A 27,864-nucleotide genomic window follows, 5' to 3' on the forward strand; every position below is an offset into this window, starting at 1 on the left:
GAGAGAAGGACTGGAGGAGAGGTGTGAAGTCAAAACCTGCAAATGAACAGAGAGGATTAGAAGGAGTGCCGAGTAAACACTTACCTGTTCGTTTGTGAGCGGCGCATGCTGAAGCAGCAACCTTCTTGAACTCCATACCTGGTAGCATGGCCTTGTGCACCATGTAGGGCCATATAGGGATAATTATGCACAATGATGGATCTTTGTGTTGGCTTTGGTGTTCATTTTAATAGGTCAGGGCTGTGGTTCTGAAAAGCGAAAGCCTTTTTCTGACACGTCAAAATGTAACGCCTTCCTCGGGTCCTGTTGCACCTACTGTATGGACTCTGTGCAACTCTTAGTTACTCTGCACCCTCACTCGCACATGAGGGGCCTGGGGTTGTGTGTGCAGTTCGTTCCTTCTCCACTCAAGGACGCGGAGCAGTGGATTAGTGGTGTCGCGGCGGGCTGTCCCCTCCGGAGCAATCCCAACGTGTCTGTGCCTCGTTCCTGGCAGGGTGGCGGTGGAGGTCGTCTCCACGAAGACGTCCGCGGACGTGATGTGGAAGGACGGGACCGTGGAGACGAATGTCCGCTCCAACGACCTGATACCCATCCAGCACCTGGACAACTACGAGTTCTGTCCCGGAGACTTTGTGGTAGACAAGCGCCGTGAGTGTCCCTGGGGGCCCCGCCGCTGTCCCGCTGTCCCACTCCTTCTTCCACCGGCCAGGGGGGGACGGGTTACCTCCTCAAAGAGGAAGTGAAGTCTCCTACTCTCGCAGCTGTCCAACACAGGGCCAGTCCTCGCTGGAAAAGTGCCACACCTTGAGCTAACTCACCCCTTGAAACCTATCAGATAAGATAATAGTATGTGTACAGTATTACACACTGATGAATGGCCCTCCCTGTACTGAAGTGTGTATGATATGAAAATATTTTTATTATATATATATAACACAATAGAAGTGTTAACATTTATGAGGTTTGCCATGCAAACTACACCTGGCATGAAGTCTGAAGTCCAGCGATGAAGCCTGTTGCTGGATGGGAGACCTCCTGGGAAAGCTAAGGTTGCTGCTGGAAGAGGTGTTAGTGAGGCCAGTAGGTCCTAATGCCCCAGTATAGTGACGGGGACACTATACTGTAAACAGGCGCCGTCCTTCGGATGAGACGTAAAACCGAGGTCCTGACTCTCTGTGGTCATTAAAAATCCCAGGGTGTTTCTCTAAAGGTAACATAACCAGGTGGGTGCTGCACATTAGTGGTGGTGGAGGGGAGTCCCCATTACCTGTAAAGCACTTTGAGTGGAGTGTCCAGAAAAGCGCTATATAAGTTTAAGCAATTATTAATTAATTATTATTATTAAAGGAGTAGGGGTGTTACCACGGCGTCCTGGCCAGATTTCCCCCTGGCCTTAACCAGTCGTTGCCTCTTAATAACCCCCATCTCTGAACTGGCTTCATCACTCCTCACTGAGAGCTGGTGTGTGGTGGACATCCTGGCGGTCTCTGGCTGCTGCTGTATCGTTGACAAATCATTCGCACTTGCTGGAAATTTGCTCCGCACGCACATCCTGAGACGGTGCTTGTTTCTCCCTGCCGGTTTGCAGCCCAGGCCTTGCAGGATCCCGGGGTGTACGGAGTGATCCAGTCGGGGGACCACAGGGGGCGCACCTGTGTCGTGAAGTGGGTGAAGATGAACTCCAGTGGCAACGACGTGGAGGTTTGTTACAAGCGTGCCCGTCACTTCCTACTTCGGGCTTACCTGACGTGTTCGTTCATGACACAAGGAGCCAGGGCATCAGCTCCAAGACCACGGCCGGGCATCTCATTCCGCCCTCCCAGAACCCTCTGGGTGAAGATGTGCTTCCCGTTCTCAGTTATAAATGCACTTAAAGCCTGTCTTGGGAAGTTGGGGTACCTTGGGGTGCAAAGCCCGTTTAAATGTGTTTAAAATGTGATGATTGAACAGCTATCCAAGGCTTGATCTGGGCGGATCGCTCTTTGTCAGCCCTTAGCAGCGGTCCGGTCTGTGGCCGGCTGGCCTGTGAGAGTATCGGACACGAGGTGTGTGTGTTCTTCCCAGGTGATCGGGACGGAGGAGGACGTCAGTGTGTACGACATCGCCGACCACCCCGACTTCCACTTCCGCACCACTGACATAGTCATCCGGATCTGGAACTCTGAAAGCGCCCAGGAGGTGGACTGTGAGAACCAGGTACCTTCCCCAGCTCGCAGCTGCCACTGTTGTACTCTTCTAGATATTCAAGCTTTTGAAGAAGTGTCTCTCGCCCCCCCCCAAGTAGCATCAAGAATCTCTGTTCCAGGCTCCCTGTTCAGACAGTAGGATTCTGGGCTCTCTGAAGTCTTTGCAACAGCAACTGAAATTTAGGGCATATATTCCCCCCACATCATTCTATAACTCTTTTTCTGGGCAGGAGAGTGGCAGAAGTTCTGCAGCTTCTCTGATTTATTCAGTTTTGCCTGTTCCTGGGCCTGTCCCCTGTCAGCCTCCACGAGACCCAGTGGACTGAATCTGAATCTGACAGCGGGACGGGCCCTGTGCTGCCTGTCTGAGATGTTGCTCCCCTCTCTTCTCCCCCACCCCAGCCGTCGGTGGGGCAGGTGTCTCGTGTGGACCTGAGCAGCAAGGTGGAGGTGGTTTGGGCGGACAACTCCAAGACCATCGTGCTCCCCCAGGTACTGAGCTGTTGGGGTGGATGTCGGTGTCATTTTTGTGTGGCTTTGTTCAGGGCGCAGGCTTCTCCGGCCGAGGGCTTGATCTTAAGCAGATGCTTGTGGCCGCGCACGTGGCGACCGGCGCTTCTGGGCGTTGTGGAGTGGAAGTGACGGACTCCGGCCACCAGGTGGAGCTGTGTTCCTGACTGTGTCCCTGTGCTCCTCGGCCCCTGCAGCACCTGTACAACGTGGAGTCGGAGATCGAGGAGACCGACTACGACTCGGTGGAGGGCAGCAGCAGTGGCGCGTCCTCGGAGGAGTGGGAGGACGAGAGCGACAGCTGGGAGACGGACAACGGGCAGGTGGACGACGAGCACCCTGGCGAGGGCGCGGCGCCCACCCCCACGCCCACGGGCCCCCCGGCGCCCCCCGAGGGGGGCAAGCCGCTGGCCCAGCGCCCCACCGTGGTGGAGGAGCTGGAGGGGGCTCTCGCCACGGCCTCGTTAGCCGGGGCCGGCGCGGGCGCGGGGGACGAGAAGCTGGCGAAAGAGGGGACGCCGCGGGGCTTCCGGGAGCTGAAGGAGGCGCTGAAGATCCTGGAGAGCCTGAAGAACATGACGGTGGAGCAGCTGTGGACCGGCTCGCCCACCTCGCCCACCGTGGAGCCCGAGAAGCCCACCAAGGAGAAGAAGTTCCTGGACGACATCAAGAAGCTGCAGGAGAACCTGAAGAAGACGCTGGACAACGTGGCCATCGTGGAGGAGGAGCGCATGGAGGCCGTGGCCGAGGTGGAGAAGGAGGAGAAGCACCAGGAGCCGCCGACGCCCGTGCGCTCCGACTGGCCCAGCGACACGCCCGTCCTCTGCCAGCAGAGCGGGGGCAAGCCGGGCGTCACCTTCACCAGCGCCAAGGGGGAGGTCTTCTCCGTCCTCGAGTGGGCACCCGGTAAGCCAGCCTCGCCAGCCCCTTCCCCCCGGGCACGTGGGGTCATACCCCACCCCCTCCCGTGTTCAGGCCCTGACGGGTCGCCTGCGGCGCGGCAAGCAGATAAACGCCACTTTCTTGGGTGCTGCTGGGCGGGGGTGACGTTAACCCACTGGGAAATGTTCGCTGGTTGTGGGAACCCATGGGGAAGGCACAGGGTTTAAGGCAGGTCGCTGTAGTTTAGACCTGTTGTGAACGCCTGCTGATGCTGGAGCTGGGGAGGTCAGTTGTCTGAGGATAAAAATGAAACAGTCTAGATGTCTTTTTCATCTGCGTAACGATGGGGCTCTGCAGCGCGGCTCTGTTGGCGAGTCAGGGGGTTTCAGAGTGTTGGCGTTGGGGGGAACGGACGGGCTGCCTGCCAGGGACCTCGCCGAGCCTCTGAGCTCTTGTCCTTTCGTCCCGTGTGGCTCTGCAGACAGCCACGCCTTCAAGAAGATGGAGTTCCAGCCCGCGGAAGCCAAGAAGTTCTTCAGCACCGTGAGGAAGGAGATGGCCCTCCTCGCGACATCGCTCCCGGACGGCATCATGGTCAAAACCTTCGAGGACCGCATGGTGAGCCGAGCCCCGAGATCGGCGACGGCTCCTCGCGTTGGCCTGGAGTCGTTTCCTAGAGCCTTTCCTCCTTGTTCTGTTGCTTGTGGCATGGGCTGCCTGCCTTGTGATGTCCCTGGGCTGACGAAGGGCAGTGCAGTCCCCTCTCAGTCATTAGGCAAATGAAGATCCTCCATTCCTCTCTTGGCTGGCTGTGGGGAGTCCTTGCCGCTGACCTGTATTAAAGGGGGTGCCCCTTCTCTCCCCTTCCAGGACCTGTTCTCTGCCCTAATCAAGGGGCCCACGCGCACCCCCTACGAGGACGGCCTGTTTCTCTTCGACATCCAGCTGCCCAACATCTACCCGGCGGTGCCGCCCCTCTTCCGCTACCTGTCTCAGTGCAGCGGCAGGCTCAACCCCAACCTGTACGACAACGGCAAGGTGTGCGTCAGCCTGCTGGGCACCTGGATCGGCAAGGTGAGCCCAGCCCGGCCCGGCCCGCCCTCGGGCCCCGCCTCTGCCTTCTCGTGCCCCGCCTGCGCTTCTCGACTGTGCTCCAGCGGACCTTGCCGTGTTGCTTGTCTTCGGTCTTCAGATTTGGAAGCGCCTGGAAACGGGTTGCGGATGATCACAAGGACTGCCGTCTCTCCGTTTCTCTCTCGGCGTCTCCTGACGGTTTGTCTGCTTCCTCCCCGCAGGGCACTGAGAGGTGGACCAGCAAGTCCAGCCTCCTGCAGGTCCTCATCTCGATACAAGGTGAGTGCAGCTGTGAGCCCTGCAGGCAGCCTCAACGCAGGACCGCCACACAACTCTGTGGCAGCAGACACGGACCGGCCCCTCTGGGAGAGTGTACTGGGGCCTCCTGTGTGGTCCAGCTGGTAAAGGCGCTTGCCCAAGCTCTGTGGGGTTCGAGCCTGGGTCGTGTCACTAGCGGACTGTGACCGGGATTTTCCAAGAGGCGCCGCACTGTGGCCTGAGCAGTAGTGTCGCTCTCGGCGACACAGCGCCCCCTGTGGCGTCCCGGGCACTTGCAGAATTGCGTTGCTGTGGGCGCGGGCAGCAAGTTTAGTGTGTTAAGTCTGTTTAGTGTGGGAGGCTCACAAGCTACAAGCTGAGATGTGAAAAGGCATTATTGGCTTTTCCACACCGGGTCTGTGTAAAAAAGACAAAAAAAAAATTACAAACATTGCTGGCAATTCTAAAAGAAAAAAGATTGTACTACAGCGTTTCTTATTTAGTATTTATTACAGGCACTCTGTCTAAAAATACGTTTTTAAGTGACAGTGTTTGACAATAAGATAGCGTTACATTAATCCAAAACGCTGTCGAGGCTTTTGCTCAAGTTGTAAGGATTAGCGGATTCCAGAGAAGTTGAGGAGGCTGGGGATTCATCAGCCGGTCTCGCGCATCTAGACATTCTCCCACCACGTACAGCTCGTTAACTTCACTTTAATTGCTTTTGACCCTCTCCAGCCCCTCGTTGTCAGACAGCTGGTTTTAATCCTCGCCTTGAAATTTGCCTTCCCAGTCTGCCGGATACTTCACTCGCAGGATTTTCCAGCTCGCGCCGGACGAGAGCCTCCTGTATTAATAAAGTAGCAGGGCCTCAGTTACGCAGAGGGGGGGGGGGTGTTGCGACGCCCCTGGTTTTCTCTTTTTTTCACTTCTTCCCTTGCCCTCTCCTCCGCGCAGGGCTGATCCTGGTCAACGAGCCGTACTACAACGAGGCCGGGTTCGACAGCGACCGGGGGCTGCAGGAGGGCTACGAGAACAGCCGCTGCTACAACGAGATGGCGCTGATCAAGATGGTGCAGTCCATGACCCAGCTGCTGCTGCAGCCCGTGGAGGTCTTCCAGCAGGAGATCCGCGAGCACTTCCTGTGCGGGGGCTGGCGCCTGGCGCACCGCATCGAGAGCTGGCTGGAGATCCACGAGCGAGAGAGCCGGGCCCCCGAGCAGCTGCCCCTGCCGCCGCCCGCCGAGCCCGGGGACGAGCTGGCGCCCGGCCCCCCCCACGCCCAGGGCAGCCCGATCGGCCTGGACCTCCGGGAGGAGGAGCTGGAGGACTCCGGCCTGGGCACCTCCACCATCTCCCACCAGGAGCTGAGCCAGCACTCGGACTCGGAGACCCCCACAGCGAGCAGGGGGCTCCCTCTGGGCGGGGAGCAGGGCAGCAGCGCTGTGGCGGGGGAGCAGAAGGCACCCCAGGACTCCTCGGGGGGAGCCCAGCCCGTGGTCAGACCAAAGAAGAGGAGAAAGAGCTACCGCAGCTTCCTGCCCGAAAAGAGCGGCTACCCCGACATCGGCTTCCCCCTCTTCCCGCTGTCCAAAGGCTTTGTCAAGAGCGTCCGCGGCGTCCTGCAGCACTACCGCGCCGCCCTCGCCGCCGCCGGCGTTCCGGAGAGGAGGGACGACAAGTGACCGGCCCGGCGGGCGCTCCCCCGCCAGGCCCGGCCCGCTTCCTCCGCCACTCAGTGTTCTCCAGCCGCCGGCGCGGCCCGGCCCGGTGCTTCAGAAGAGCTGCCCGGGGCCCGGGGAGAGGGCGGCTCTCCCTGGTGGTCCTGGTTCTCTCCCGTTCATCGCCTCGTCCCCGGCCGTTTTCCCGGCTCCTCCCGACGCGCGGCGGAACTCCAATCGCTCAGGGAGACCTCCGAGGTGGATCGAGTGCCTTGACGACGGGGCGTCGGCGGAGTTCTCTCCAAAAACGGTTCCTCGCGGCTCGAGCCTCTACGAGCTGGTCCAGCTCGGGTTCGCGGGGGGGGGGCTTAGGGGGCGAATCCCGGGATGTCAACGCAACGCACAACTGAAGCAACGGGCCGCAATGCCGGGGGGGAGGGGGGTGGCCGTCCTGGGCGGCTCTGAAGAACACTGATGGTGCCGAGACTGTTAGCAGCATCCGCCTGCAGACCAACGATCCTGCAATCTGGTAGAGGGGTGGTCACCGGCACCTTACTGTACCTGCGACAATTAAACGATAAGGGTTTGCATGAGTTAATTAATGTCCATGTAAAGTCTTCAATAAAGGAAGCTGAAAGAAGAAAGGATTGTCTCCTCGTGACGGTTCTGGTCGAAGCCTGGGACTCGACTGGGGAAATTGATTCTCCCCTCCCATCCCTCGGCTTAACTCCAGATGGTCCTGTGCTGTAGCTGCACACAGCTCCCCCAGCTTGCGTTTGCAGGCTGGAGAGAGTGCTGTGCATTCGCTGCATCTGTGTAACAAAAAGGAGGTAGCCACAGCAAGGTGGTGTGCAGAATAGGGTTCTCTTCTGCATTAGGAGGAAGCCGATACCCAGCTGCTGTAAGTTAGCGCTCTCGCTGGTTAACTCGGCAAGAGGTGTCCATGGCTGTGTGGAGAGGTCAGATTGCACCCTCCCAAGATCTACATACTGTAGGTGTGTTGGAATGTTTTTCTTTTGTCTGAATATACAGTATAAAGAGATCTGGACTGTGCCCACACCTTGCTGTTTAGGTATAAATCATGTTTTGCACCAGATATTGGGATATAAATAAGTTTTATGTGTTCGAAAGAACTGACCCCTGTCTCCAGTGACCTGTTCAGAAAAACCTACTCTTTCGCATGAGCCTTTGGGGATACCCAACTCTTTAGTGTTTCATGTTCGCAGCGATAACTGGATTCATCTTTTTCCTCTGGGGGAAAAAAAAAACTTCAGATCAAAATGTTGTGAATGTGATGCTTAGTTTGGGAAATGTTGTGAAACAAATTCTGCATCGACGGCAGTTGTTTTGCAGTACATCCCTTTGAATGGGGGTGTTCCTTTTCCACATCTGTCCCAGCTGGAGTAGCAGGAGTCGGGTGTGTGCTCGGGTTTGAGGCGGAAACCACAAGTGGGAGACGTGTACACAAAAAAAATGAAGGGTCTTGTTTTTGTAGCTTGTTCACTTTAGACTTTGCCAGGAAACACTGGAGATCCATCACCTTTCTTAACATCCAAGTCTGCCTTCGATAGACATGATCACTTTTTTTGCGCAGTCCGCTGAAGCTGAGGTTTGATCCCAAACCTGAGAACTGCTGCCTGGTTTCAGATATTATAATGTTGCCTTACTTATTTTAGTCGGGAGAGCATCCTACTCCTGTTGGGCCTCCCCTTGTTCGGGAGAGTCTGTTTGAATGTGTTCACTCCCCCACAGTGGAACAAGCTCAGGAGTGGGAGAGGGAAGGGAGATATTCCAGGTTTACAGGCAGCAGGTTGAGAAGCTGTCTACCGCTCATCTGATGGAGACCTCGCTCTGACACGCGTGCTGGCTCGGCTGAGTCGCCTTCCAAAATGACCTCCTGGTCTCCACCGCCTTGGACGGTGGTATGTGGTGGGGAACTGGATTTTGTGGCCCTGGGAATGGCTGAGTTTATGCACTTGGCATTTAAAAATGTGGTGCAATTTAAATAACATTTGAATTTCTGCGACCAGCAAGAATTGCCTCTATAAATCAGCCCAGCGCTTGTCAATTCGGTCTTGAGCACAAAAACTGAGAGCTGGAAAAACGCAATGTTTTCCGAGGTGTATTTTTGCAGTGCAATACTGGAGCGGAGCTGTGCTGAAGGCCACTGATCGGTTCTGACTCCGTGACCTCGCTGATGGCCACTGTGGTCTAACTGCAGGTTTAGGGCCAGACAGGTGCCATGCTGGCTGCAGTGGCTACATCACTGCCCCCCGGTTAGCTGGCCCATCAGCTGCTTTCCTTCTTTATTTTTGGAACTTTCAGAGTTCGCTCAAAGATCTTTTTTTTTCTGTTGTCATCGAAGTTGATAGTGAAAAGAAAATTTGACCCGTCTGTGTTCTATGATTGTGCATAACCTCAGCCAGCTCCCCAGCTCGAGGTCAATGGAAGTCGGAGATGTAGGTTGTACAGGATATTTTTTTTTAGCCATTAGATTTGTAAAACGGACAAGTCCACCCCCACCTCCTTCTACTAAATGACTTTCATTTTTCACTTTGCTGCCTGTAAGCCTAGGATGACTTTTTTTTTTCCTGTAGCTGCTGTGCCTGTAATGACTGGGTCCGTTTTCTCCATTTCTGCGACTCGAGCGAGTTTCACATGCTGTCGTCCACCACCCCACTGCCAATCCAGCAGAAAAAAAAGATTCTAAGCACATGAAGCTATGTAATATTTCCTGTGTAGGTGTATAATAATATTTAAAATAAGCATTATTATGGTAAGGTCCTGCCAAAGCATGTATTGTTGCTTTAAGCCTTAGAGATGGCTACACCACTGGAACTTGACTATGATGTGAACATTTCTGCAGTGGCCTGTAATGAACAAATACGTTATGGTTTGTAGCCTGATTCTTCTGTACAGAAGTCACAACTATATAGACATATTAAAACAAGTTTAAAGTGGTGATGTAAATGCTCGGGTTGTCGATGTGTAAATCGCAGGGTGTATGTTTTTGGGGTTTCCATGCCATTTATTATGGTTGCATTATGGAAAGTGTATAAATAAAGTGACACATTAAACTCTGAGCAACACTTGACTTGATCAGCAAGGAGTGTTTAATCGATTTTACCGGACACCTGTTTTCTTTTTTTCTTAAAAAAAAGTTTTGAGCTCCAGCAAGATTCTTCATTTTACAAAAGTTAGATCTTTGCACAGTGTAAAAATATAGATGTCGTCTCACACAGTACAGTAGCTGGCATTGATTATTCTACGAAGAAAAAAATAACAGTACCATAGCTTCACCATCATGGTCCCAGGACAGCAGCTTTTTCCACAACAGTTTTTTCACGACAGCAGCTTTTAGGGGACCTGGCACAGACCCCCCCCAGATGATTGAGTGATGTGTGAAGAGCTGTAATGAATGTTTTTGTGGCTCATCGGTCATGACAGTATTCCAGCCAGGATCGGCCGCCCAGTGCCCTGCTTGTAGGGTGGCACTGGCACCCACCCCCCACTACGGGCAGCGAGACCACTGAGCTGGACCGGGAGGTCAGAGGACTTGTAACAACCCTTCTCTTCCACCCTCCTTCAAGTACGATTAGTAAGGGGGGGGGAGAGGTATTTAAAAGTACAAAGCTTTTGCCATCATTGCAAAGCTGATGGCAGATCTTTCATACAGATAAGGCCTAGTTCATATTAAAATCTGAAAGTGTTAAATGAAGTGCAAATTATAAAATGAAGTTGTGGAGAGAGAGGGATTAAAAATAATGGCTTTTTTTCCCTCACGTATGGGTTTGTTAAAATCATTTACTAAACAGATTGTGGGAGGCTGCTTTGGTGCAGATTTTTTTTATATATAGATTTGTTTTCAAAAGAGATCTTTTTTTGTTCTGATTCCCGTAAGTACCTCTGTTGATACCTGAACACATCTGATTTTCACCTGTACCTTAACGCGCACAGTTAAATTTGCATATTGATTGATTTTTGCATAGTCAGAACTCCTACCGGGGGGCCTGCTTCCAGCACATCTCACTGCAGCTGTGAACACAACACTGCCATCGTGTACAAGCCCAGCATTGCAGTCTCCTCCCTGTCTCGGTAAGCCAGCACTGACTGAACAAAGCAGCCTCCTGTGGGGAACAGAATAAACCTACACCATCCTTCATACGCTCCTGCCCCAAAGCTGTTGTTAAGACAGCTGTCGCATTCAGAAAGACTATAAGTAGGAAATACTTCTGGAACGAGACTATTTTTACAGAAGGGAGTTTACCCACAGCATAGCGGTGCTACACAGTACAAAATTCCTCATCGCTGTGTCAAGATAAATTTAGCCATTCTCTGTTTTTTTTTTTGTTTAGAAGCAGATTAACTCTCTTCTGTCTGTACAGTTCTCCATTCTACATGCAGACTCAGCCATGTGGTGTCAGGGGCTGTCCAGTATGGTAAAACCCAGTAGTTTCCCCATTCACAGCAGCAGCAAAGGATTGCAGCAATTGCTCTACTCATAGGAAAGGCAAACAGTGCAATAAAATAGACCAAGTGTCTCATGCAGCATTTTGCTAATCAATAACCCAGAGCCACAGCTCCATGCTCAATTGACCATGCTGTGCATTGCCACTCATGATCCTTAATTATTATTCAATTATTAAGTCTTTTTTTTTTAAAAGAAAAGCTTCAGTTAAGGACACATAAGGTATTAATGGCTCAGAAATCTGAGTACTGGAGAGCTGTGGTGTACCTGTCCACAGCTGAACTGCACGGCCATCCCTCCTAAATCCCCACCCTCCAGCGCTCAGGTGTTGGGAGAGGGACGGTTCGGGTGGTGATGGCCAGAACCCAGGCTGAGATTTAACCCTTTCAATGTAGTGCCAGCCTTTGCCAACTATTCAATACTTCATCTGCAATATTTTAACACGACCAGCCCTCAGTTTAACTGACGTCTCGGGCTCTCCTATCCTGAAAAAATCAGCCATGTACCATTTATAATGGGGTTTAAAAAAAAACACCAAAAGTGCTAGATGTAAAGAGAATGAGGATGTCACTTCTAGTTGCTAAGCACTGGTGACGAAGTTGCTCTTTTTTTTTTTTAAATGTCACGTCAGAACGCAAGACCTCTGTCCTCATCCTACAGCTGCTTAGAGAGAGAAGACCATGAAATCTAGATCTCAGCAAGACAGCTGAAAAATGATCTGCTTTAGGTAACGTTCTTCAGTGACACTTCACAGCGAAGAGCTTTTCCTGTCACCCTGAAGACTTCACGTTGCAGGCTGAAGAAACTGAGTGACCGTCTGAGCATTTACAGGGCGCGATCTGATAGAGCAGGAAGAAGGACGCTCAGATTCTCACCAGGTCCCAGTGATACATCGCCCACGATTCTCATACAGTCACAGAGCCCCCCACTCTAGTGAAGGGATTATTGTCTGTGGAGGATTCTGTCTGAAAAGGGTCAGAAGGATCACAGGTCCAGGGGTCAGCACTTGGGTTCTCCCGCCCCAGCTGTAGTACAACGAAGCAGGGGCAGCAGGAGCCCGGCGCCGGCCGTCAGCCCGTGACGAGCCGGCCCAGCCCGCTGTGAACCTGGACCTGGACGGGCCCGTACTCCACCGCCTCGCCGTCCACCGTGATCATGCCCTTGGGGCTGAGGGGCTCCAGCCTGAAGGCCCGCGCGCGGACGTGCACCAGCTGGGGGCAGCCGGCGGCCAGGTGCGCGCCCCTCTCCATGGCCAGGAAGAGCCGCAGCAGGGCGGCCCGGGACACGCCGGCCCGCACGTAGAAGAGGTGGAGCAGCCCGTCGGCGGGCGCGGCGGCCGGCGCCGCGAGCAGGTCCTCCGCCAGGTGGGACTGGTACATGGCCAGCAGCAGCACGAAGTCCTCCTCCGGCACCGCTGTCCAGCAGCCGGGCACGGGCTGGGCCAGCGGCACCAGGAGGGGGTCCGGCGGGCCGGGGGGGCCGGGGGCGGCCCGAGGGGGGCCCTGGCCGCTCCTCGCCTGGGTGGCGTTGTTGGAGCTGCAGGAGTTGTAGAGGGGGAGGGCCGCGGGCGGGTCCGCGGGGCGGCGGGAGGAGCCGGGCGGCGGCGGCGGCGGGGAGCCCGCGGCGGGGAGGTAGGCCAGCCTGCCGCGGTACGTCCGCAGGGAGGCCAGGCGCACCAGCGTGCCCAGGGTGAAGCGCGCCGCGCCCACGCGCCGGTACTTCTCGCTCTCGATGTCCACGTCGGCCACGAAGCCCCAGGCCAGGGACAGGAAGGAGAAGAGCCGCTGGCCGGAGCCCAGGTGCACCGCCGCCAGGTCCAGCCGGGACACCAGCCCCCGGCACAGCTGGAACCCGCAGCTCACCAGCAGCTCCTCGCCCATCGCCGGCGGGAACCTGCCGAGCACAGCGCCAGCCCGCGGGCCGGGGGCGGGTCAGAACAAGGCAGCTCCCCGGCTCGGCCTCTTGCGAACCGAACATCCACGGCTCAATGCTCATATCGGCTATATCGGACGAGTAACTTGCCAGGAGGAAGATGACGATTTATAAGAAATCCATCATTTCCACAAGCTGTTACTCAGCACCTCAAGCTGCATTCTTCATGCGTCCGGAACCCGAAATCGGCACCTTGGCGTTCCCATGCGCTTGTTTCTAAAAGTGCACTTCGCCCAGGTGCCCAGCAGAGGGCGCCCGTGTCTGTAATGACGGGGGTCTGACGACCGCAGAGATGCCCTTGAAAGCAAACGGCCCAGCATGATGCGAGGACTGACCTTCACTTTCTCACACTGCACCCCCCCAGTTATTAATGTCATCTCCAACAAACACGGAGGCTTTTCTCTTTTTCTCCTGGAGGCTGGGCCTGACTTGTCGCTTCTTCATGGAAAGGGCTTTTCTCTAAGGGAAGCGTGCCTAAATGAAAATACAAGCGTGCATGCTTTCTTCACGCATCGTCCCCCTGGGCAAGGACACCTGGTTCAGAGCTGCAGGCGGCGCCCCCTGTGCCCCCCGGGAGGCAGCACTTACCCGCAGTAGTGATTGATGGAGGCGGCCAGCGCGTTCCCAGAGCCCCCTGGCAGGATCCCCAGGGGTGTCCGGATAGCGGCCTCCCAGTCCCCCCGCTCCATCAGCCCGTTCACCACCTGGGGGTCACAGGAGCACCACAGCGTCACGGCGCCAGTCTGGCTCCTCGAGAGGCGTGTGGAGGACGGGCGCTTTCTCCTGCTGCTCTCAAGACGCCTCCAGAGAACAGTCCTCACACCCCGAGTCTCAAATGAGCTCATTCCCCAGGTGTTCTGCTCTCAGAAATGAGTGCACAGTGGGGTGTGACACGGGACACCTGATGTTTTCTGAAATGCCGGCGCTGGAGAGGGTGTAGGACATGGCGCTGTTGCACCAGCGAGGCAGGTCTAGTTCAAGCCAGAGGAGGACGTCTCCGTGGGGCGCGGCTCGTTCGGCTCGTGTCTCACCTCGAACAGGAGCCCGTCTCCAGACATGATGACCAGAGCGTCCCACTGCGACAGATCCGCCTCCCTCACCAGCTCCCTGGCGTGGTTCTGCCGCTCTGTGGAAACACCGGGACGCCTGTGACCCAGGGTACGAGCCGGACGCGTCGGGGACCAGCTGGACAAGGCCCAGATGCCCGTCCCAGCCTGCCTGCACACTCTCCTCTGCTCAGCCCTGGGGAGCCTGGACCAGCCCCTCTGCCTCTGCACGGGGACGGGCTCACACAGGGCAGCGCCACAGGAGAGGCACGGGGCTCGACGCAAACCCAGGGAGTCGCACTCCACCACTTAACTGGATTTCTTTATTCCTTTTCAAGGTAATGCAGGACACTCGGCTAGGTCAGCATTTCAGCGTGGTCTGAAAATTAAGAGGCCCTTCTACTCCGCTGATAAAGAGGAAAGAGTTTGACACTTTCGATTCTATTCAAAGATACTAAAATACTTGCTTCAGGGAATTTTTGATTGTGAATTAAAGTCTGTGTCATACCGTGCAAGTTTGTCTGCTGACGTTAAAAATAATGTGACTACTGCCAGATTCGCAAACATGAGAATGTCCCCTGACCACTCTGACCACATGGAACTTCAGTTTGCAAGTTTTACTCTCTGTAGCAACAGTGAAGAACAACACAACACTGAGGGTTTTCCCTGCTAAAACCCTGTCCGGAGGTCGCAGGCAGGATCTCCAGGGACAGACCTTGCATTCTCCATGCCGACAGGAGAGACAGGAATCAATGTCCAGCTATCGCCCCAGTCACATCCACACCGTACACACGGCAACGCGCCAACAGTCACCCCTGAAGCTGAAAGCAGACAGACTGTCCGCTGTGTTAATTAACAGGGCGGCCGCCTCCTCTTCCCTCTTCCCAGCCGGACCTCCAGCAGGGAGACTCCCGAGAAATGGAAGGTGATGTCTGTTGCGGATGGGAGACGAGGGAAACCAGTGGTAGAGCTGGAAGTTCTCCTGGCTGTCCCAGGGTGACATTCTAACCCCCCTGATGAGTGATCACACCCAAGCTTGCCTGGACACTGAACTCAGATCTTCACGTGAGCTCCTCTGTTCTCCTGGACCTAGTCCTGCCTTTAAGAGCATGATAGCTCAGGTCTAACATCATGCAACAATACGAGTCCAATCCCAGCAGAACTGGTCGCTCCTGGTACTCAGTCAAGTTCTTCTCAGAGACTAATCGTGAGAATTTCTAGGGGTGCGCGAATTCCTCCCCCGTCGTTTCACCTCTGTGGGTTTTTACCCTGAAAAAAGTACGAAACGCTTCACCTCCCTTCTGCCCCTGTAGCCCCTCTATCCCCTCACTGGACATGACTTCAGCAAAGCAGGCCTCAGTTCCACACACACAGCCCCCCTCTGCCAAAGGCAAAACAACTGCCGTTTATCGATTTACACCGACCCACACACAGGGCCACCCCAACAGCATCTTTTGCAAACCAGGGGAAATCGGGGTTTATTTAATCGGGGTAAAGTACAGTCACCGTGAAGGACAAGCCTGGCCCTGGCGTGCAGATTACCCAGCAGGCCTCAGTGCAGCCTTATGTGTTGCTGTGTGGCAGAGATCAACGCCTGCTCTTCACAAACCAAGACCAGACTCGGGCAGAGGGCTGGGGGGCTCAAGCAGGTCTCTAAAACAACACCCACACCTGCAAATACCTTAACCTCCTCCACTTCCTCAAACTGGATTCACTTCCACACAATAACATCCTAAATGTATTACCTCTTCGACTGCGGTCCACATGCAAATCTCCACAGCTCACACCATCAACCTCCAGACAATACCACTGGTAGAAAGCACCCATCCATTTTCTGATTGTGAAAGGCAAGCAACAGGCACAAGACAGGGCACACCAGTCCATTTCAGGGCACATACAGATACAGACACACACACTCATACCAGAGCCAAATCTCCCAGGAGCCAATTAACCTACCAGCACGTCCTGGGACTGTGAGAGAAAACCCACTCGAACACAGGACACAGCACCCCAGGCCCGGAATCGAACCCAGGGCCCCAGAACTGCAAGGCAGCCGTGCTCACCACTGCACCACAGTGCCACCAGTCTAGGTTGGTCAATCTAGGTTGTGTTAATCATGCCTTTCGGCGTGGCTGAGGCAGCAGCAAAAATGTTGGGCGTGATTAGAAAGTACTTCTTCGCAAATACATCACATTTTACAATTCTTCTCTGTTGGGTGGCCTGTACTTATATGCTTCTAGCCAGGCCATTAGTTTAATGAAACGCGTGATTAGGGCAGGATCGTGAGGCGCCATGCTTTAATCCATGTGGGCAGCCTGCTGGATGGACTCGAGTGTGAACGATCTAATTCCCCTGACCCCACACTTCCTCACTGCTGGGCTAGTCTTTGCCTCGGGAGGACAGCAGCACACAGTGATGCATCAACAATTAGACTGTCTTTTTCATTAGAATCCAGCTGCTGGATAGGAAGGGAAAAAAACTCTACGCCCTGGCTGGGGCCTTGCACTTCTGCTCAAAGCTAGCAAGGCTCCAGCTTTCTAACAGTGCCTGGAAGAGATTTAATGTTAGCAAGCTTTAAAAATAAGACTTTTAGTTTAGGCTATGAAAGGTTTAGAATGTTAGTTCCAACTGTGTAATTTTAAACAATTTTAAACTGAATAAACATAAGAACACAAGAAAGGTTACAAACAAGAAACAAGAGGGGTCAACCAGTCCTTCCAGCCTGTTTAGTAGTGCTTAATTGATCTAGGAATTTCATCCATCCATTTCTTGGCAGAAGCTAGAGTATCGACTTCAAGAACATGGCTGGGTAGCTTGTTCCATACTTCTATTTGCCTTTTTAATTGCTTCTCCACATCATTTTAGAAGATGTAAATGACGCGTCAACATAAATACCTAAATCTTGTTCATGAGCAGCCTCTTCTTTCTGACCGTTTCCCGTTTATTATTTATCATTTATGTTTGTACTTCTTGAGAGGAAAACCTTGTGCATTGTTTAATGTCTGCATTAAACAACATCTGCCAGGTGTTTGGCCAATCTTGAATTTTATCTAAATCTCATTTGCTGCTTCTGTAGTTGGTTCATTCTCACAATTTGTTATCACCTGCTTACAATACCAAAGGTCCTAGTTCAGATCCCTGTGGTACTCCAAGAATTATATCACCCCAATCATAGTACTCACCTGCTAGTTGTACTCTCTGTTTTCTATTTATTAAACGATTCTCAATCCAAACACTCACATTATCCTGAATGCCTACAACATGCAACTTGATAATTAATCAAAACATTTTCTGAAAATCTAAATACACCATATCATATGGTCTGTGAGTATCCATTCAGATTCAAAAGTTCTTCAGACAAGTCCTACCTTTTCTATTATTAAATATGCTGTTTCCTGGTATCCAAGTTCCTTCCAGCTAAGCCTCTAGTTGCCAAGATTGGTTCCTGACCTTACATGCAGCACAAGTCAGACTTATTGGTCTGTAATGACTTAGTCCAATTTTCTCAATCAAATGGATGCTTAGAATATAAAAATAAAAATAAAGAATATAACTTTTTTTATAAGAATATAAAACTAGGAGACGTCAGCGTCCTGCAGTCTGTGTCCCTTGCTCCGGCGGCGAGACTGACCTGTGATGACCAGCTGGTGTGCGATGCCGGCCTCAGTGAGCATGCCCTGGATATGGCTGGTGAAGAGGGACAGTGCCTGCCCCTTCCCACTGTGAGGGTTCAGCAGCACCAGGATCCTGCTGGGTCGCGGCACCGAGAACCCCAGCACCCCTGGAGAGGAGACAGGGGGACACGGGGGGACAGGGAGACAAGGAATTGAGTGTTAGGGAACATGCTCCTCTCTTTCAAACCCGTCTTCCTGTGCTTTTTCCCCTCACATCCGAAATCCACTCCCAAACATCCCAGATATTTAAAATACAAGCTGATGGAAAATTAAATCGAGACTCCACCCACTTTTCAGGCACTAATTCTTTAGTCTGGGTGTTTGTTCTTTGGCTTTCGGATATCAGGAGACCGATAGGGCACCAGAAATACAGTAATGAAAAGGAAATGCTTTCGTCCCGAACCCTAAGAGTGAGAAGGCAATGGGGCTGGAAAGTGAGGGACAGAATGGCAAACGTGCTACAGACAAGGAAATATGCACTGGTAGTTGACAGTGACAAAAAAAAAAAGTTCAGAATAATGTTAGAACAAAAAACATGCACCCTCTACCTTTGTGGCATTTCTACTGTGTAAAAAAAAATGTAAAAGAAAAATTGAGAAACAGAGTAAACCCCCAAGTGCAAAGGGAGCAGTCTCGTGGTGCATTTGCTGTGACTCCAGTGAGCAGTTCGACACGATGAGCCTGACGGAGCCCGTGATGTAGGTAAGCTCCTGATGTGTACCCAGCGCCTTGCAGAGTGACCCCGGAGATGTATCATCAGCTCCGCTCCTTATTTCGCCAAAGATGAGAGCTGTGCAGGTCTGAAAATACACTACATAGCGACAAAAAAAGTGCAGGGGACAACTATAGGCGTATTCAGCTGCCCGCGTAATGACAAACCACAGTTAAAGGCCTCAGGGTCCCGAGAGGTGTATTTATGTGTGTGTAGTACATGCAAACTTAGCTCCTTTAACTACCGGCTGCTGTAGATCCAGAGCTCACACGCTTACACCGAGCCAGAGCCAGGTGGAGCCGAGGAGTCCTCACCGCCTGTCGGATGGGAGTGCCCGTGAAAGGGCACTAAAAATGAGCTGCAGAGGTAAGAGTGCAGGGTGGGTGGCAGTGTGGCGTTTGGCAGAGCACGCAAAAGGAATGCAGCTGCCATCGGTGTACCAGCTTTGTGGGCGCATAAAGGGCTTCCGTGCCCAGCGCCATCGAACCAGAATTTCTTTGAGCTGCGAACATGTTCGGCGGGAACGATGGGACCCCTCGGAGGGCTTGCACGCCAGCGCACTGCCGTCTGAACAGAGCAGCGCCGTGCAATGCCAAGGACTCTGGCACCAGACCTGACCCTGCTGAGCTTCTGCCCCGCACACAAGAACCCTCTGTCTGGTCTTTTAAGACAGCAGCCCCCCTCCCCTCCACCCATCCGGTTTTCCAGAGTGGGATCCGTCATACCAAGCAGTAATCCTGGAAGGAAAAAAAACAACAAAATCTCGCCTCATTTGCTTCTTTTGAATTGTCAGCAGAAATCAGAGCACGATGTGAGATTATGGCAAACGAAACAGGGCAGCAACAAAAAAGAAATATCTACCAATAATGTGGGAATGGCTTCCAGCACAACACACACCACACTTTGTTTCCTGCACAATGGGGGCTTTTGTACACTACACACACTGAACGCGTTTCCAGAATATTGTAACTAATGATACTGGACAATGCACTTTTGGACTTTGGCAAAAAATAATACTTCAGAGACTGATCGATCTTCCTCATTCATTTCTATTTGAGCTGGCTGTATTGTACATCGTGCTGTTGCCATGCCCTCTGCGACTCTGCAACAGATTCGTTTAGCTCACGCTGTGTCTTATTCATTTTGGCAGCCTCCTCCAATAACATATCTGCGTTTCCCCTGCTCTGCTCTTAGCTAAGAGATATGCAGGAATGCTTGCTGGGTCACACAACACTGCACTCTGTATTTGCATATAAAGAACCCTTTTACTGTAGTTTGGTATTCTGCTGGTTCGTTTTTTTAATGCCCACCAAAGCATTCAAAGCTGAAATCCTTTCTTTTTTTATTACCCCACCTGAAAGCTGCTTTTCCCCACTGCTGTACACACACGACGAAGCTCCTTCGCAAAGCTGAGCCTTCGAAGTCTGGAAATTGAGATGAAGGAAACTTGAGCCAACCTATTTAAGGTGTCTCCAGGGAGATGCACGTAGCGTGGCCTGGTTTAAATCACGTGAGGTATTGTCCCGCTTTCATTAAATGGTAGACACTTTAGCGTAATTACATATTAACTCAGTCCCTTTGAATAAGAAAATCACAGTCAAAAAACAGGTTTTACGGCTACACTAATCCTTCAGTTTTATCCTTTGGTCATTTAAAAAATCCGTAGCCCCCCTAGTGCGCTAACGGAAACACATTAGCAAGGATAACCTGCCTCTCACAGAAGTGCTGAGAGAAACTGAACCAAAGGTTTCAGGGACAGCTGGTGGAGGGACTTTAAAAATTGGTTTTAAAGAAGCTGGAGGAAAATCTTTCAGTGACTGAGCTTGTAGAGCTAGAATTGGTATTGGTGGACCAGCAGTTGGCACTCTTGCCCCTGAAGTTTCCAAACCAACGCCCCGATGTGGTGACAAGGAACACTGCGCTGTAGGAGGCGCTGTCCTTTGGGTGAGATCACCCTCAGTGATTAATTATGCATCACACTTCAAACATCACCCACGCGACACTGTCATCCTGCTGCCCGGCAATGTGCTGCTCAGAACCGACTGCGCCACTGGGCCGGGCGAATATGCGGACTGGTCCTTTCCAGGCCTCTGGATGGCAGGGACAATGGCCCTACTGGGCAGCCTGCCAGCGTGCGCTGTGCTGCAGGGCAGTCTGGGTGCCAAGCAGCATCTCTCCAGGGGATTCTGTGAGGCTAGCCCTGTCCAAGCAGCGTCTCTCCAGGGGATTCTGTGAGGCTAGCCCTGTCCAAGCAGCGCCTAGTCACCTGTGAGACTGGTGCGTTACTCCTGATCGGAAAAGAGCCCTTCTACTGCAGGTGACCTTCCTGTGCGCATGAGCACCAGGGATAATGGAAAACTCCAAGACAAAGAAAAAACAAGGCAAGGAGGAAGGAGAAGAAGACAGAAAACAGAGAGACCCTTAAAAAGAGAAGCAAAACCTTATCTCGAAAGCCACATCCGCGGGTCGATTCGCGCAACGCCGGGAGAGTCATTGCCGAACAGCAGTGACTCAGACACAGCTGGCACGCACTACGTCTACCGAGATCGGGGCCAAAGGCACAACGCAGCGCAAGGTCGAGCCCGGGGCCTGCCAGCATGTCGGGATCCGTTTCAGAAGACGGCAGACAAGCGCTGGGGGCGAGCCTGGACCCAGGAGCCGCTGCACGCCCACTGCTCTGCTCTACTGTGCTACCGCAAAGCAGCTGAAGAGCCTCCGCATGCTGTGGGGAAGACTCACCGTTTCAGCACCCAGCACAGAAAACCCTCAGCAGAGAAAAACGCCTCCCACTGGCTCCAGCGCACACGTGCAGACCCACTATCGCCACAGCTCTGAGGGGGCAAAGGCACATTTCTTGTTTTGTTTTATTCTCAAGCATTAGCATTTGTTTGGGATGACGAAGCTGAATGACATTAATTAATAGGCTGAGCGATTAGACTGCAAGAGCACTCTAATTCTGCTGCCTGGTCATTGACTGGGATTAATAGGTGTTACTACCTTCAGATCCAAAAACACACAGCTCTCCTGAATGCTTTCAAATCCAGACTCAAAACCTTCTTATTTAGAAAGGCCTTTATTTGATTAGTGTCTGTGCCTGCGTCTTGCATCCTCTACTGCATTGTAAACCCTTACTTTAAATTATGCTAATTTTGTTATCTCCTTTTCTTAACTCTTTTCTTATTGTTCTTACTGTTCTACGCATTGAGAAGCTACATATAAAATCAAGTTTATTATTATTATTATTGTTGCTGTTGTTGTACTTATGGCAAAAGGACAAGAGGTGAAAACAGTGATATCTGCAAATATTAACGTAAGATTAATCAGAAAAACATGGGAGCATCTTTAAATAGAACCGATCTTTCTAAGGTGGCAGAATGATTGATTCAGTTCATGACTTGCTTGCCTGAACAGAAACTACTCTTCACCTTTCTGGTCACAAGCTGGGTGCTGTCATAACGGTGAAATGGCTGCTGTCTCCACCTTCCTCCGAGTGAACCGGGTAACACAGGAAATTAGTTTGCATAGTTCAGACTATTTTATTGTGTGACAGAGCCCTACAGCCCTGGAGCTGGAGCTGTTGTTTCAGACACAAAACTTGTAATGAAACATAAAATAAATAATTTTTATATGATGTTCAGATCATTATTCAAACAGTCTTACACAACAAACAAAGAGGCCTGTTCCTTACAGACTTTACACTGGCCCTAATGAACTCCAATTTGATTGATTCTTAGACTATTCTGGAACCTAGCGTGAGGAAAAACTTTAACCACTCAAAATAACAAGACAATGACATAACAAAAATGATCTGGCTTTTTTATCAGTGGGATAAGTTGAAACGAAAAAAAAGCATTTATAGACATTGCACTGAATTCTGTTTTTCTTTTTAATCAGCTGTGATTACAGTTGTTAACCACACCCTTCCCAATGAACTGGAGCTGAAACCAACACAGACCTTGACTTGGTCAAATTGTCACTGTAATTGAGCACAATTATCAATCCCAGAGAAAGGCAGGGGTCTCTAAGGATGACAAGCAATATCTTGATCTTCTTTCACACAGAACAAGACCTTAAATAGGAAAGAATGTAGCCCGATTATCATCTACAGTGACGTTTACTATATTATTCTGCAGTGCTAGTGGACTGCTTTACAGCACTGTACACTGTTGGCTATTCATTACAGACACTTATTACACAAAGGCTTCCTGTAGGTGAAAGCATATTCAATTGTCGCCCTTTCAATTCCTTTAACCTCACATTACTCATTTAATATTGATATATTCTGTTAAATACTGTTCTATCAGCTGCCTTGCAACTTGTATGCTGAAACAATCTAATAAATTAATTATGTCTCTGCATTATTGCTATCTGTGGGCTTTGCTTACAAAGATGAAAATGGACTCATGTCCTCTCCCCAGGAAGAAAAAACCCTTTAGACAATAACATTAGACAAAGGTTTTTAATATCAAGTTGCATTGTGGAATTGAGTTCAATAAGAAATATTGTTCCTGACTGCAATCAGACACAAGCCAGAGTAATCTGTCTGGCAGCTGAGTCCCTACACCTGCTTTTATTCTTTGTATTCTGCCAATTCAAACTCTGCAAGTGAAGGAAAATATGTCCTTTATTCTTTGCATATAAATCACAGTACTGCAGAAAACGCTTAGTATTGAAAGCGATATTTCACTTCTGTAATGATTGTTTTCTGGCCTGTAAGCCTCCTTTTTAATACATCAAGTCCAAGTGGCTTTTGGCAATATATCCAGACTGTCTACAAGAACTGCAGGCAGTCACTAGGAAACTGAAGGGATGCATGAATGGATTAAAGATGCAATAAAAAAAGATGGAAAAAATCCTTTCTTGTTTACTTCTCAGCTGCACCACACCTTGGATACGCACATGCAGGGGACACCAGGCTTCCCAATCAGTGCTCAGGCTGGGTGTCTCCTGGCAGGTATGAGCTATAAAAGGACTCCACCTGGCTCAGTGCACTGGAGGCTACATCCTCGAGGACCAATCACGGGCTTGCACTGGTTGCCATGGACACCTAGAGGAAGTGAGAACGTGGCACCTGGCCTGCTCTTTCCTCTTACCTGCCTCCCCAGCAAGAGCCTATTCTACCTCTGAAACGGGTTAAGCCAGGTTTCGTATCCGCAACAGACATTGGCCAGCATTGGTGTTTCTGGTACAAATACGCCGACAACTATTAACTATCTACTTAAATGTACAAGAGTGCTGTGTGTCCATAAAAGATTTCCCTCAGGGGAAAATAAAAATCTTATCTTAACAACTAAGACAGCTATGGAATCCCCCGGCCCTGATAGCCCTGTATGATCCAGCCTGCAGTTAAACAAATGCAGCCACAGCCTCTTGTTGACATCCCCAGCTGTTCCAGCCTCCTCCTCAGCCTCCAGCTCCCACAGACAGTGAGCTCAGCGGTATCACGCCCATCCTTTCCACAGCCAAACCAGCTCAGCGTCACACTACCCGTACGGTCTGCGTTTCCAAGTAACCCAAGAGCGTCTGCACCCACCGTGGTGACCACACAGCCCGCGGCGAGGCGCACTCTGCTGGGGCGGAAGTGACTAAGGCTCACTTGTTGTTTCTTTGACGTGTGCTTAAAACTGGTGACTGGGCCCGGCGCAGAACGTGTGACCTTCGTGTCAACTGATGCCCTCTTTCTAGTGGGGCTTAGTAGTTCAGGTGGGGAGCTGCGTCAGCATGCGCAGGCTGCAAAGGAACAAGTACAGGTTTATTCCAGCTGGGAAGAGAAGAGAGAAAACACAACGTTTCGGCCGTGGAGCCTTCTCACATCCGGCTGAAACGTTGTGTTTTCTCTCTTCTCTTCTCAGCAGGGAACAAGCCTATTACTTGTTCCTGCTGACTTGACAAGCTTCCGAAACTCGTCCTACAGCCTCAGCATATTCCAGCGGGCCGGAGGAGACACAGGCTGCGGCTCCTGCCCAAGGCCGCCTGGTCTTCGATGCCCTCGGGCGGGAACCGGCTTCCCAAAATAAGGAGCTGGTTCTCTGATTTCCGTGACGGCCCCCAGAGTGAAACGGTTCTTCGCCGGCTTCGAGAGGCGAGGGGTGGGAAAAGGCCTAACTGATCAACTGCACCGCTTGGGATATTTAATCGCGATGTTTTTAACTGACTCATTACCGGGATCTGCCTTTATGCCTTCAAACAACGAGCGTCAGAACCGACAGCCAGGGCAAAGGGCAGGACCGGCCCAGGACCAGCCCAGGACCAGCCCAGGACCAGCCCAGGACCAGCCCAGGAGTCTCTCCCTGTCTGTTCGGCTGCGTGTGGGTGTGCGAAAAGACAAATTCCTAATGAAAGACATGGTACAGGGCCAATACAGTGAGCTTCTCTCTCTCTCTCTCATCGGATGGCTGCCCGCTGCAGGAAGGACTGAGGTGCACGCGGGCCGTCGCCACGCCGACGCAGGCGTCGCAGCGGAGTGGAAGAGCAGGTACAGCCGGTCTGTGTTTGGGGACGGCCAGCAACCCGGCAAGCACAGCCCCGACAGGACGCTTCGCTCGCACTGAGACAATTCATTTCTCCCACGGGGAGGGGGGAGGGCGGGGTGTGATTCTTACAGCAGGGGAGAAGGGGCCCCCAGGACAGAAGAGATTAGGAAGGATGCCATTAGGCTCGTTAAACTCACTTTGGCTGATGAGCAGCTTAATTAACCCCAAGATCTCGGCCACTTAGAAGCCAGGGTGTCAGCTGGGTAGCTTGTCTCCAGACCCCCCTGGAGCTGACTGCAAATCAGGCCATGAAAAAGACAAGAAGCAGCAAAACCTGGGACGAAGACTACCAGAATTCGAAGCCTGTTGAGCCTCTCTGGACTGCTCTAAAGTGCTTAGTTTGTTTAATTACCCCCCGGAAGTAAAATGCAAACTCGTAAACTCGTTTGTGGGGCGGGGGTAGAGAGAGAGAGAGAGAAAAATTAGATTTTATTTTACTTTTATTTTTTGTTTGTTTTCACGTGAGTTTCATTATTTTTTTTTATTTGCTTTGGCAACACTGTTTGTACCCATCGGTCATGCTAATCAAGCACCTTGAATTGAATTGAACTCAAGCCAAGTCAAGACGTTAGAACACCAGAGGTCAGGGAGTGTATTACAGCAGCGGGTTTTGCATGTCATCCTTCCACCGCGCTCGTCTCTGGCCGAGCTTCACGTACGGGAACGGGAAGAGCTGCACCGCTGCTCAGAAAATGCTGCAGCCGCTAGAAACCGGCGTGTGTCGCGGCAGGTCAGCGGCACGTGAGTGTCAGCCGGTCCCCCCAGGTGACACAACTCGGCTGCACAACTTCTGCTCCCGATTGCAACTCGGGCATTGGCACGATTTGCGAGTATTCCGTCACACAAGAGTTTCCCCTCTTACAAAATCTAACCACAACCAAAGGAACAAGGACTTGAATTTAGGATTAATATATATATATACATAATTACAATTGCGTGGCTCTATAATTAATTTACTTTAATATTAGTAGCAGGTGGATAGACAACAAGCGCACGTACCCCTGCTTTGAAGATAGAAAAAAAAATACAAGTTATATTGTTTCAGCTAGACTTGTTTAAAAAGGTTCCCTGAAGACGCACGCGAAAGCTAAAAATCTTAAGAGAGTCATCTGCGACAAAAAAAAAACTACTAACAACGACTCGAGAAAGTTTGACGAGCCGGGTTACCGGCAGGTGAGGGCGTAGCGGCGGTGGTTGAGGAAGAAAAAAAAAAAGAAAGAAATTTTCCACTTTTCAAGAAGCGAGACGCGACTTCAGCTCACCCTGTCCCTGCGGCCACAGGCGGACACAGCTCTCCCGTATGGCCGAAGCCCATCTCTCCGCTTCGTCCCGGTTCGTCCGGGCGTCCTGGGACAGCGCGACCTCAAAGCAGTACTCGACCCTGTGCCGGGCCAGCCCGGCACCCATCCATTTCTTCTTAAAGGGGTAGAAAACCACCGAAAGATAAGCCCCGGCCTCCGCGGAGTCTGCCCCTTTAAAAGCTCGGCATCCGATACAGTCCTTCAGATTGAGCAGCACCTTGTTCCGTCCTGCAGGTGCGGAGGTGATCTTCTGGACCGCCAGCTCCCGGTCCGTGAGGCTCACCGCGTACCTGACCTGCTTGCCGGCCGCCGCCGCCGTGAATTCTCCGTGCAGCTGCGCCCGCGGCGAGCCGTTGCGCTGGGGGGGGTCCGGTTCGGTCTTGTCTGGGTCCATGCCGGTGGAGGAGGCGAGGGGGGGGGACGAGGCTGGGACGCCGGTTGAGTTGAGCGGGGACGGCGCCCGGGGAAGAGGAGGTTTTCTGCTGCTGCTGCTGCTGCTCCGCGGACGGAGAGGTAGATGGTACAACACGCACTCGGGCAACGCAGACCCAGGCAGAGTGAGAGAGAGAGCGAGAGGCAGCCGGGGAGACTGCGTCTGCCTCCCTGACAAGTCCAGCCTGCTGTGGAAACGTCGAGCCCCGACCCTGCCGGAGTCTCCTACACCCTGGCGGTGCCTGCGAGTTGGAAAGGGCGAGCTGCGCCGCTCCCTAGTGACGGAAAGGAGAATCACACGCGCCTTGTTGACCAGCACAACTATCTGGAGACTTTTCGCCGAGTGTCAGAGCAACCGCAGACCCCCCCGGGACAACAGCTGAGACCTTTTGCTGGTTTTGTGTTGTTTCGTTTCGTTTTATCCGTGATTTCACGCCGTATATTTACCCCCCCAGCAAATGGTACTGTCGTGTGAACCGAAGCGGGGTCGAGGGTGATGAGTAAAATCATTGCTTGTTCCGCTTACGGTGCCCTTTAACTCCTGAGTCCTCGGTAACCCGCTTGGATCCGCTGGTGACCCGGGGCCTAACCTCGCCAGCCTCGGCCGGACGCACCCTGGACGGGACGCCAGTCCGTCACGGCGCTCGGGCAATCCCTAGAGACGCCAAATAACCCGGGCGGGTACGTGTGTTTTGCCGGTGGAAGAAAGGCGGGGGGTATCCCGCGAAAAAAGAAGAACACGCAAACTCCACACACAAGGATTCCGAGCAGGACTCCAACACAGGCGGCAGATCTACCCTCCGCGTCACCAAACCCATTCAATTTAGGGTTTTGTTTTGTTGTTGTTGTTGGATGCGTCTAACAGGACGCCGGGGCGCTAAAGTCACCTTTGGTGGTGCTTGAAATGTCCTGTGCTTGTGGATTTCCGGGGATCGGGAAGAGGTGTGAGTTGGGGCGGGTGACGTCACCGGAGCCGAACACCGGGCGTGTTTTTCTGATTTTGATTTTGCGTTCTTGTTTTTATTTCATAACTAAAGACCAATTGTTTAACAGCGAGCAAACTTATGCCTGGGGCAACGGATCCTGTTCTGTGGCCACCCAGGTGCTCCTATGTCTCATGGTCCTATGGACGTCCTAGGAACGAAATAACAACTAGGGGGCTGTTCTACACTCGAGCGTGAGTGTATTGCAA

At 52.2% G+C, this 27,864-nt stretch overlaps 2 protein-coding genes across 4 annotated transcripts in view; one reads left to right on the forward strand and one right to left on the reverse strand.

Annotated features, from left to right (window-relative positions):
* ube2o (ubiquitin-conjugating enzyme E2O) overlaps positions 1-9,668 on the forward strand; it is a 27,557-nt gene extending 17,889 nt beyond the window's left edge. For all 3 annotated transcript variants that reach the window (XM_015356260.2, XM_015356261.2, XM_069194613.1), the window contains exons 11-19: positions 497-651; positions 1,592-1,704; positions 2,068-2,199; positions 2,592-2,681; positions 2,897-3,605; positions 4,063-4,199; positions 4,452-4,655; positions 4,877-4,934; positions 5,871-9,668. In XM_015356260.2, coding sequence (XP_015211746.1) covers positions 497-651; positions 1,592-1,704; positions 2,068-2,199; positions 2,592-2,681; positions 2,897-3,605; positions 4,063-4,199; positions 4,452-4,655; positions 4,877-4,934; positions 5,871-6,598 — 2,326 coding nt within the window. In that variant the 3' untranslated portion in view covers positions 6,599-9,668. The remainder of the gene's footprint in view (positions 1-496; positions 652-1,591; positions 1,705-2,067; positions 2,200-2,591; positions 2,682-2,896; positions 3,606-4,062; positions 4,200-4,451; positions 4,656-4,876; positions 4,935-5,870) is intronic.
* LOC102683742 (sphingosine kinase 1) lies at positions 9,665-27,849 on the reverse strand. Its single transcript, XM_069194614.1, has 5 exons — positions 26,202-27,849; positions 17,652-17,801; positions 14,006-14,100; positions 13,563-13,678; positions 9,665-12,935 (listed from the first exon to the last, which is right to left on the reverse strand). The coding sequence occupies exons 1-5, from the start codon at positions 26,632-26,634 to the stop codon at positions 12,113-12,115; spliced, it is 1,617 nt and encodes a 538-aa protein (XP_069050715.1). The 5' UTR covers positions 26,635-27,849; the 3' UTR covers positions 9,665-12,112.
* Positions 27,850-27,864: the final 15 nt, after the last annotated feature.

The sequence above is a fragment of the Lepisosteus oculatus genome, chromosome 9, assembly GCF_040954835.1.
Source record: "Lepisosteus oculatus isolate fLepOcu1 chromosome 9, fLepOcu1.hap2, whole genome shotgun sequence".
NCBI lineage: Eukaryota > Metazoa > Chordata > Actinopteri > Semionotiformes > Lepisosteidae > Lepisosteus > Lepisosteus oculatus.

Coding starts and splice junctions, on each gene's coding strand:
- LOC102683742 (XM_069194614.1), bottom strand. CDS start 26,634: ATGGACCCAGACAAGACCGAACCGGACCCCCCCCAGCGCAACGGCTCG. Junction 13,679..14,005: donor GAGACGGGCTCCTGTTCGAG/GTGAGACACGAG, acceptor TGTGACCCCCAG/GTGGTGAACGGGCTGATGGA. Junction 12,936..13,562: donor TCCATCAATCACTACTGCGG/GTAAGTGCTGCC, acceptor TGTGCTCGGCAG/GTTCCCGCCGGCGATGGGCG.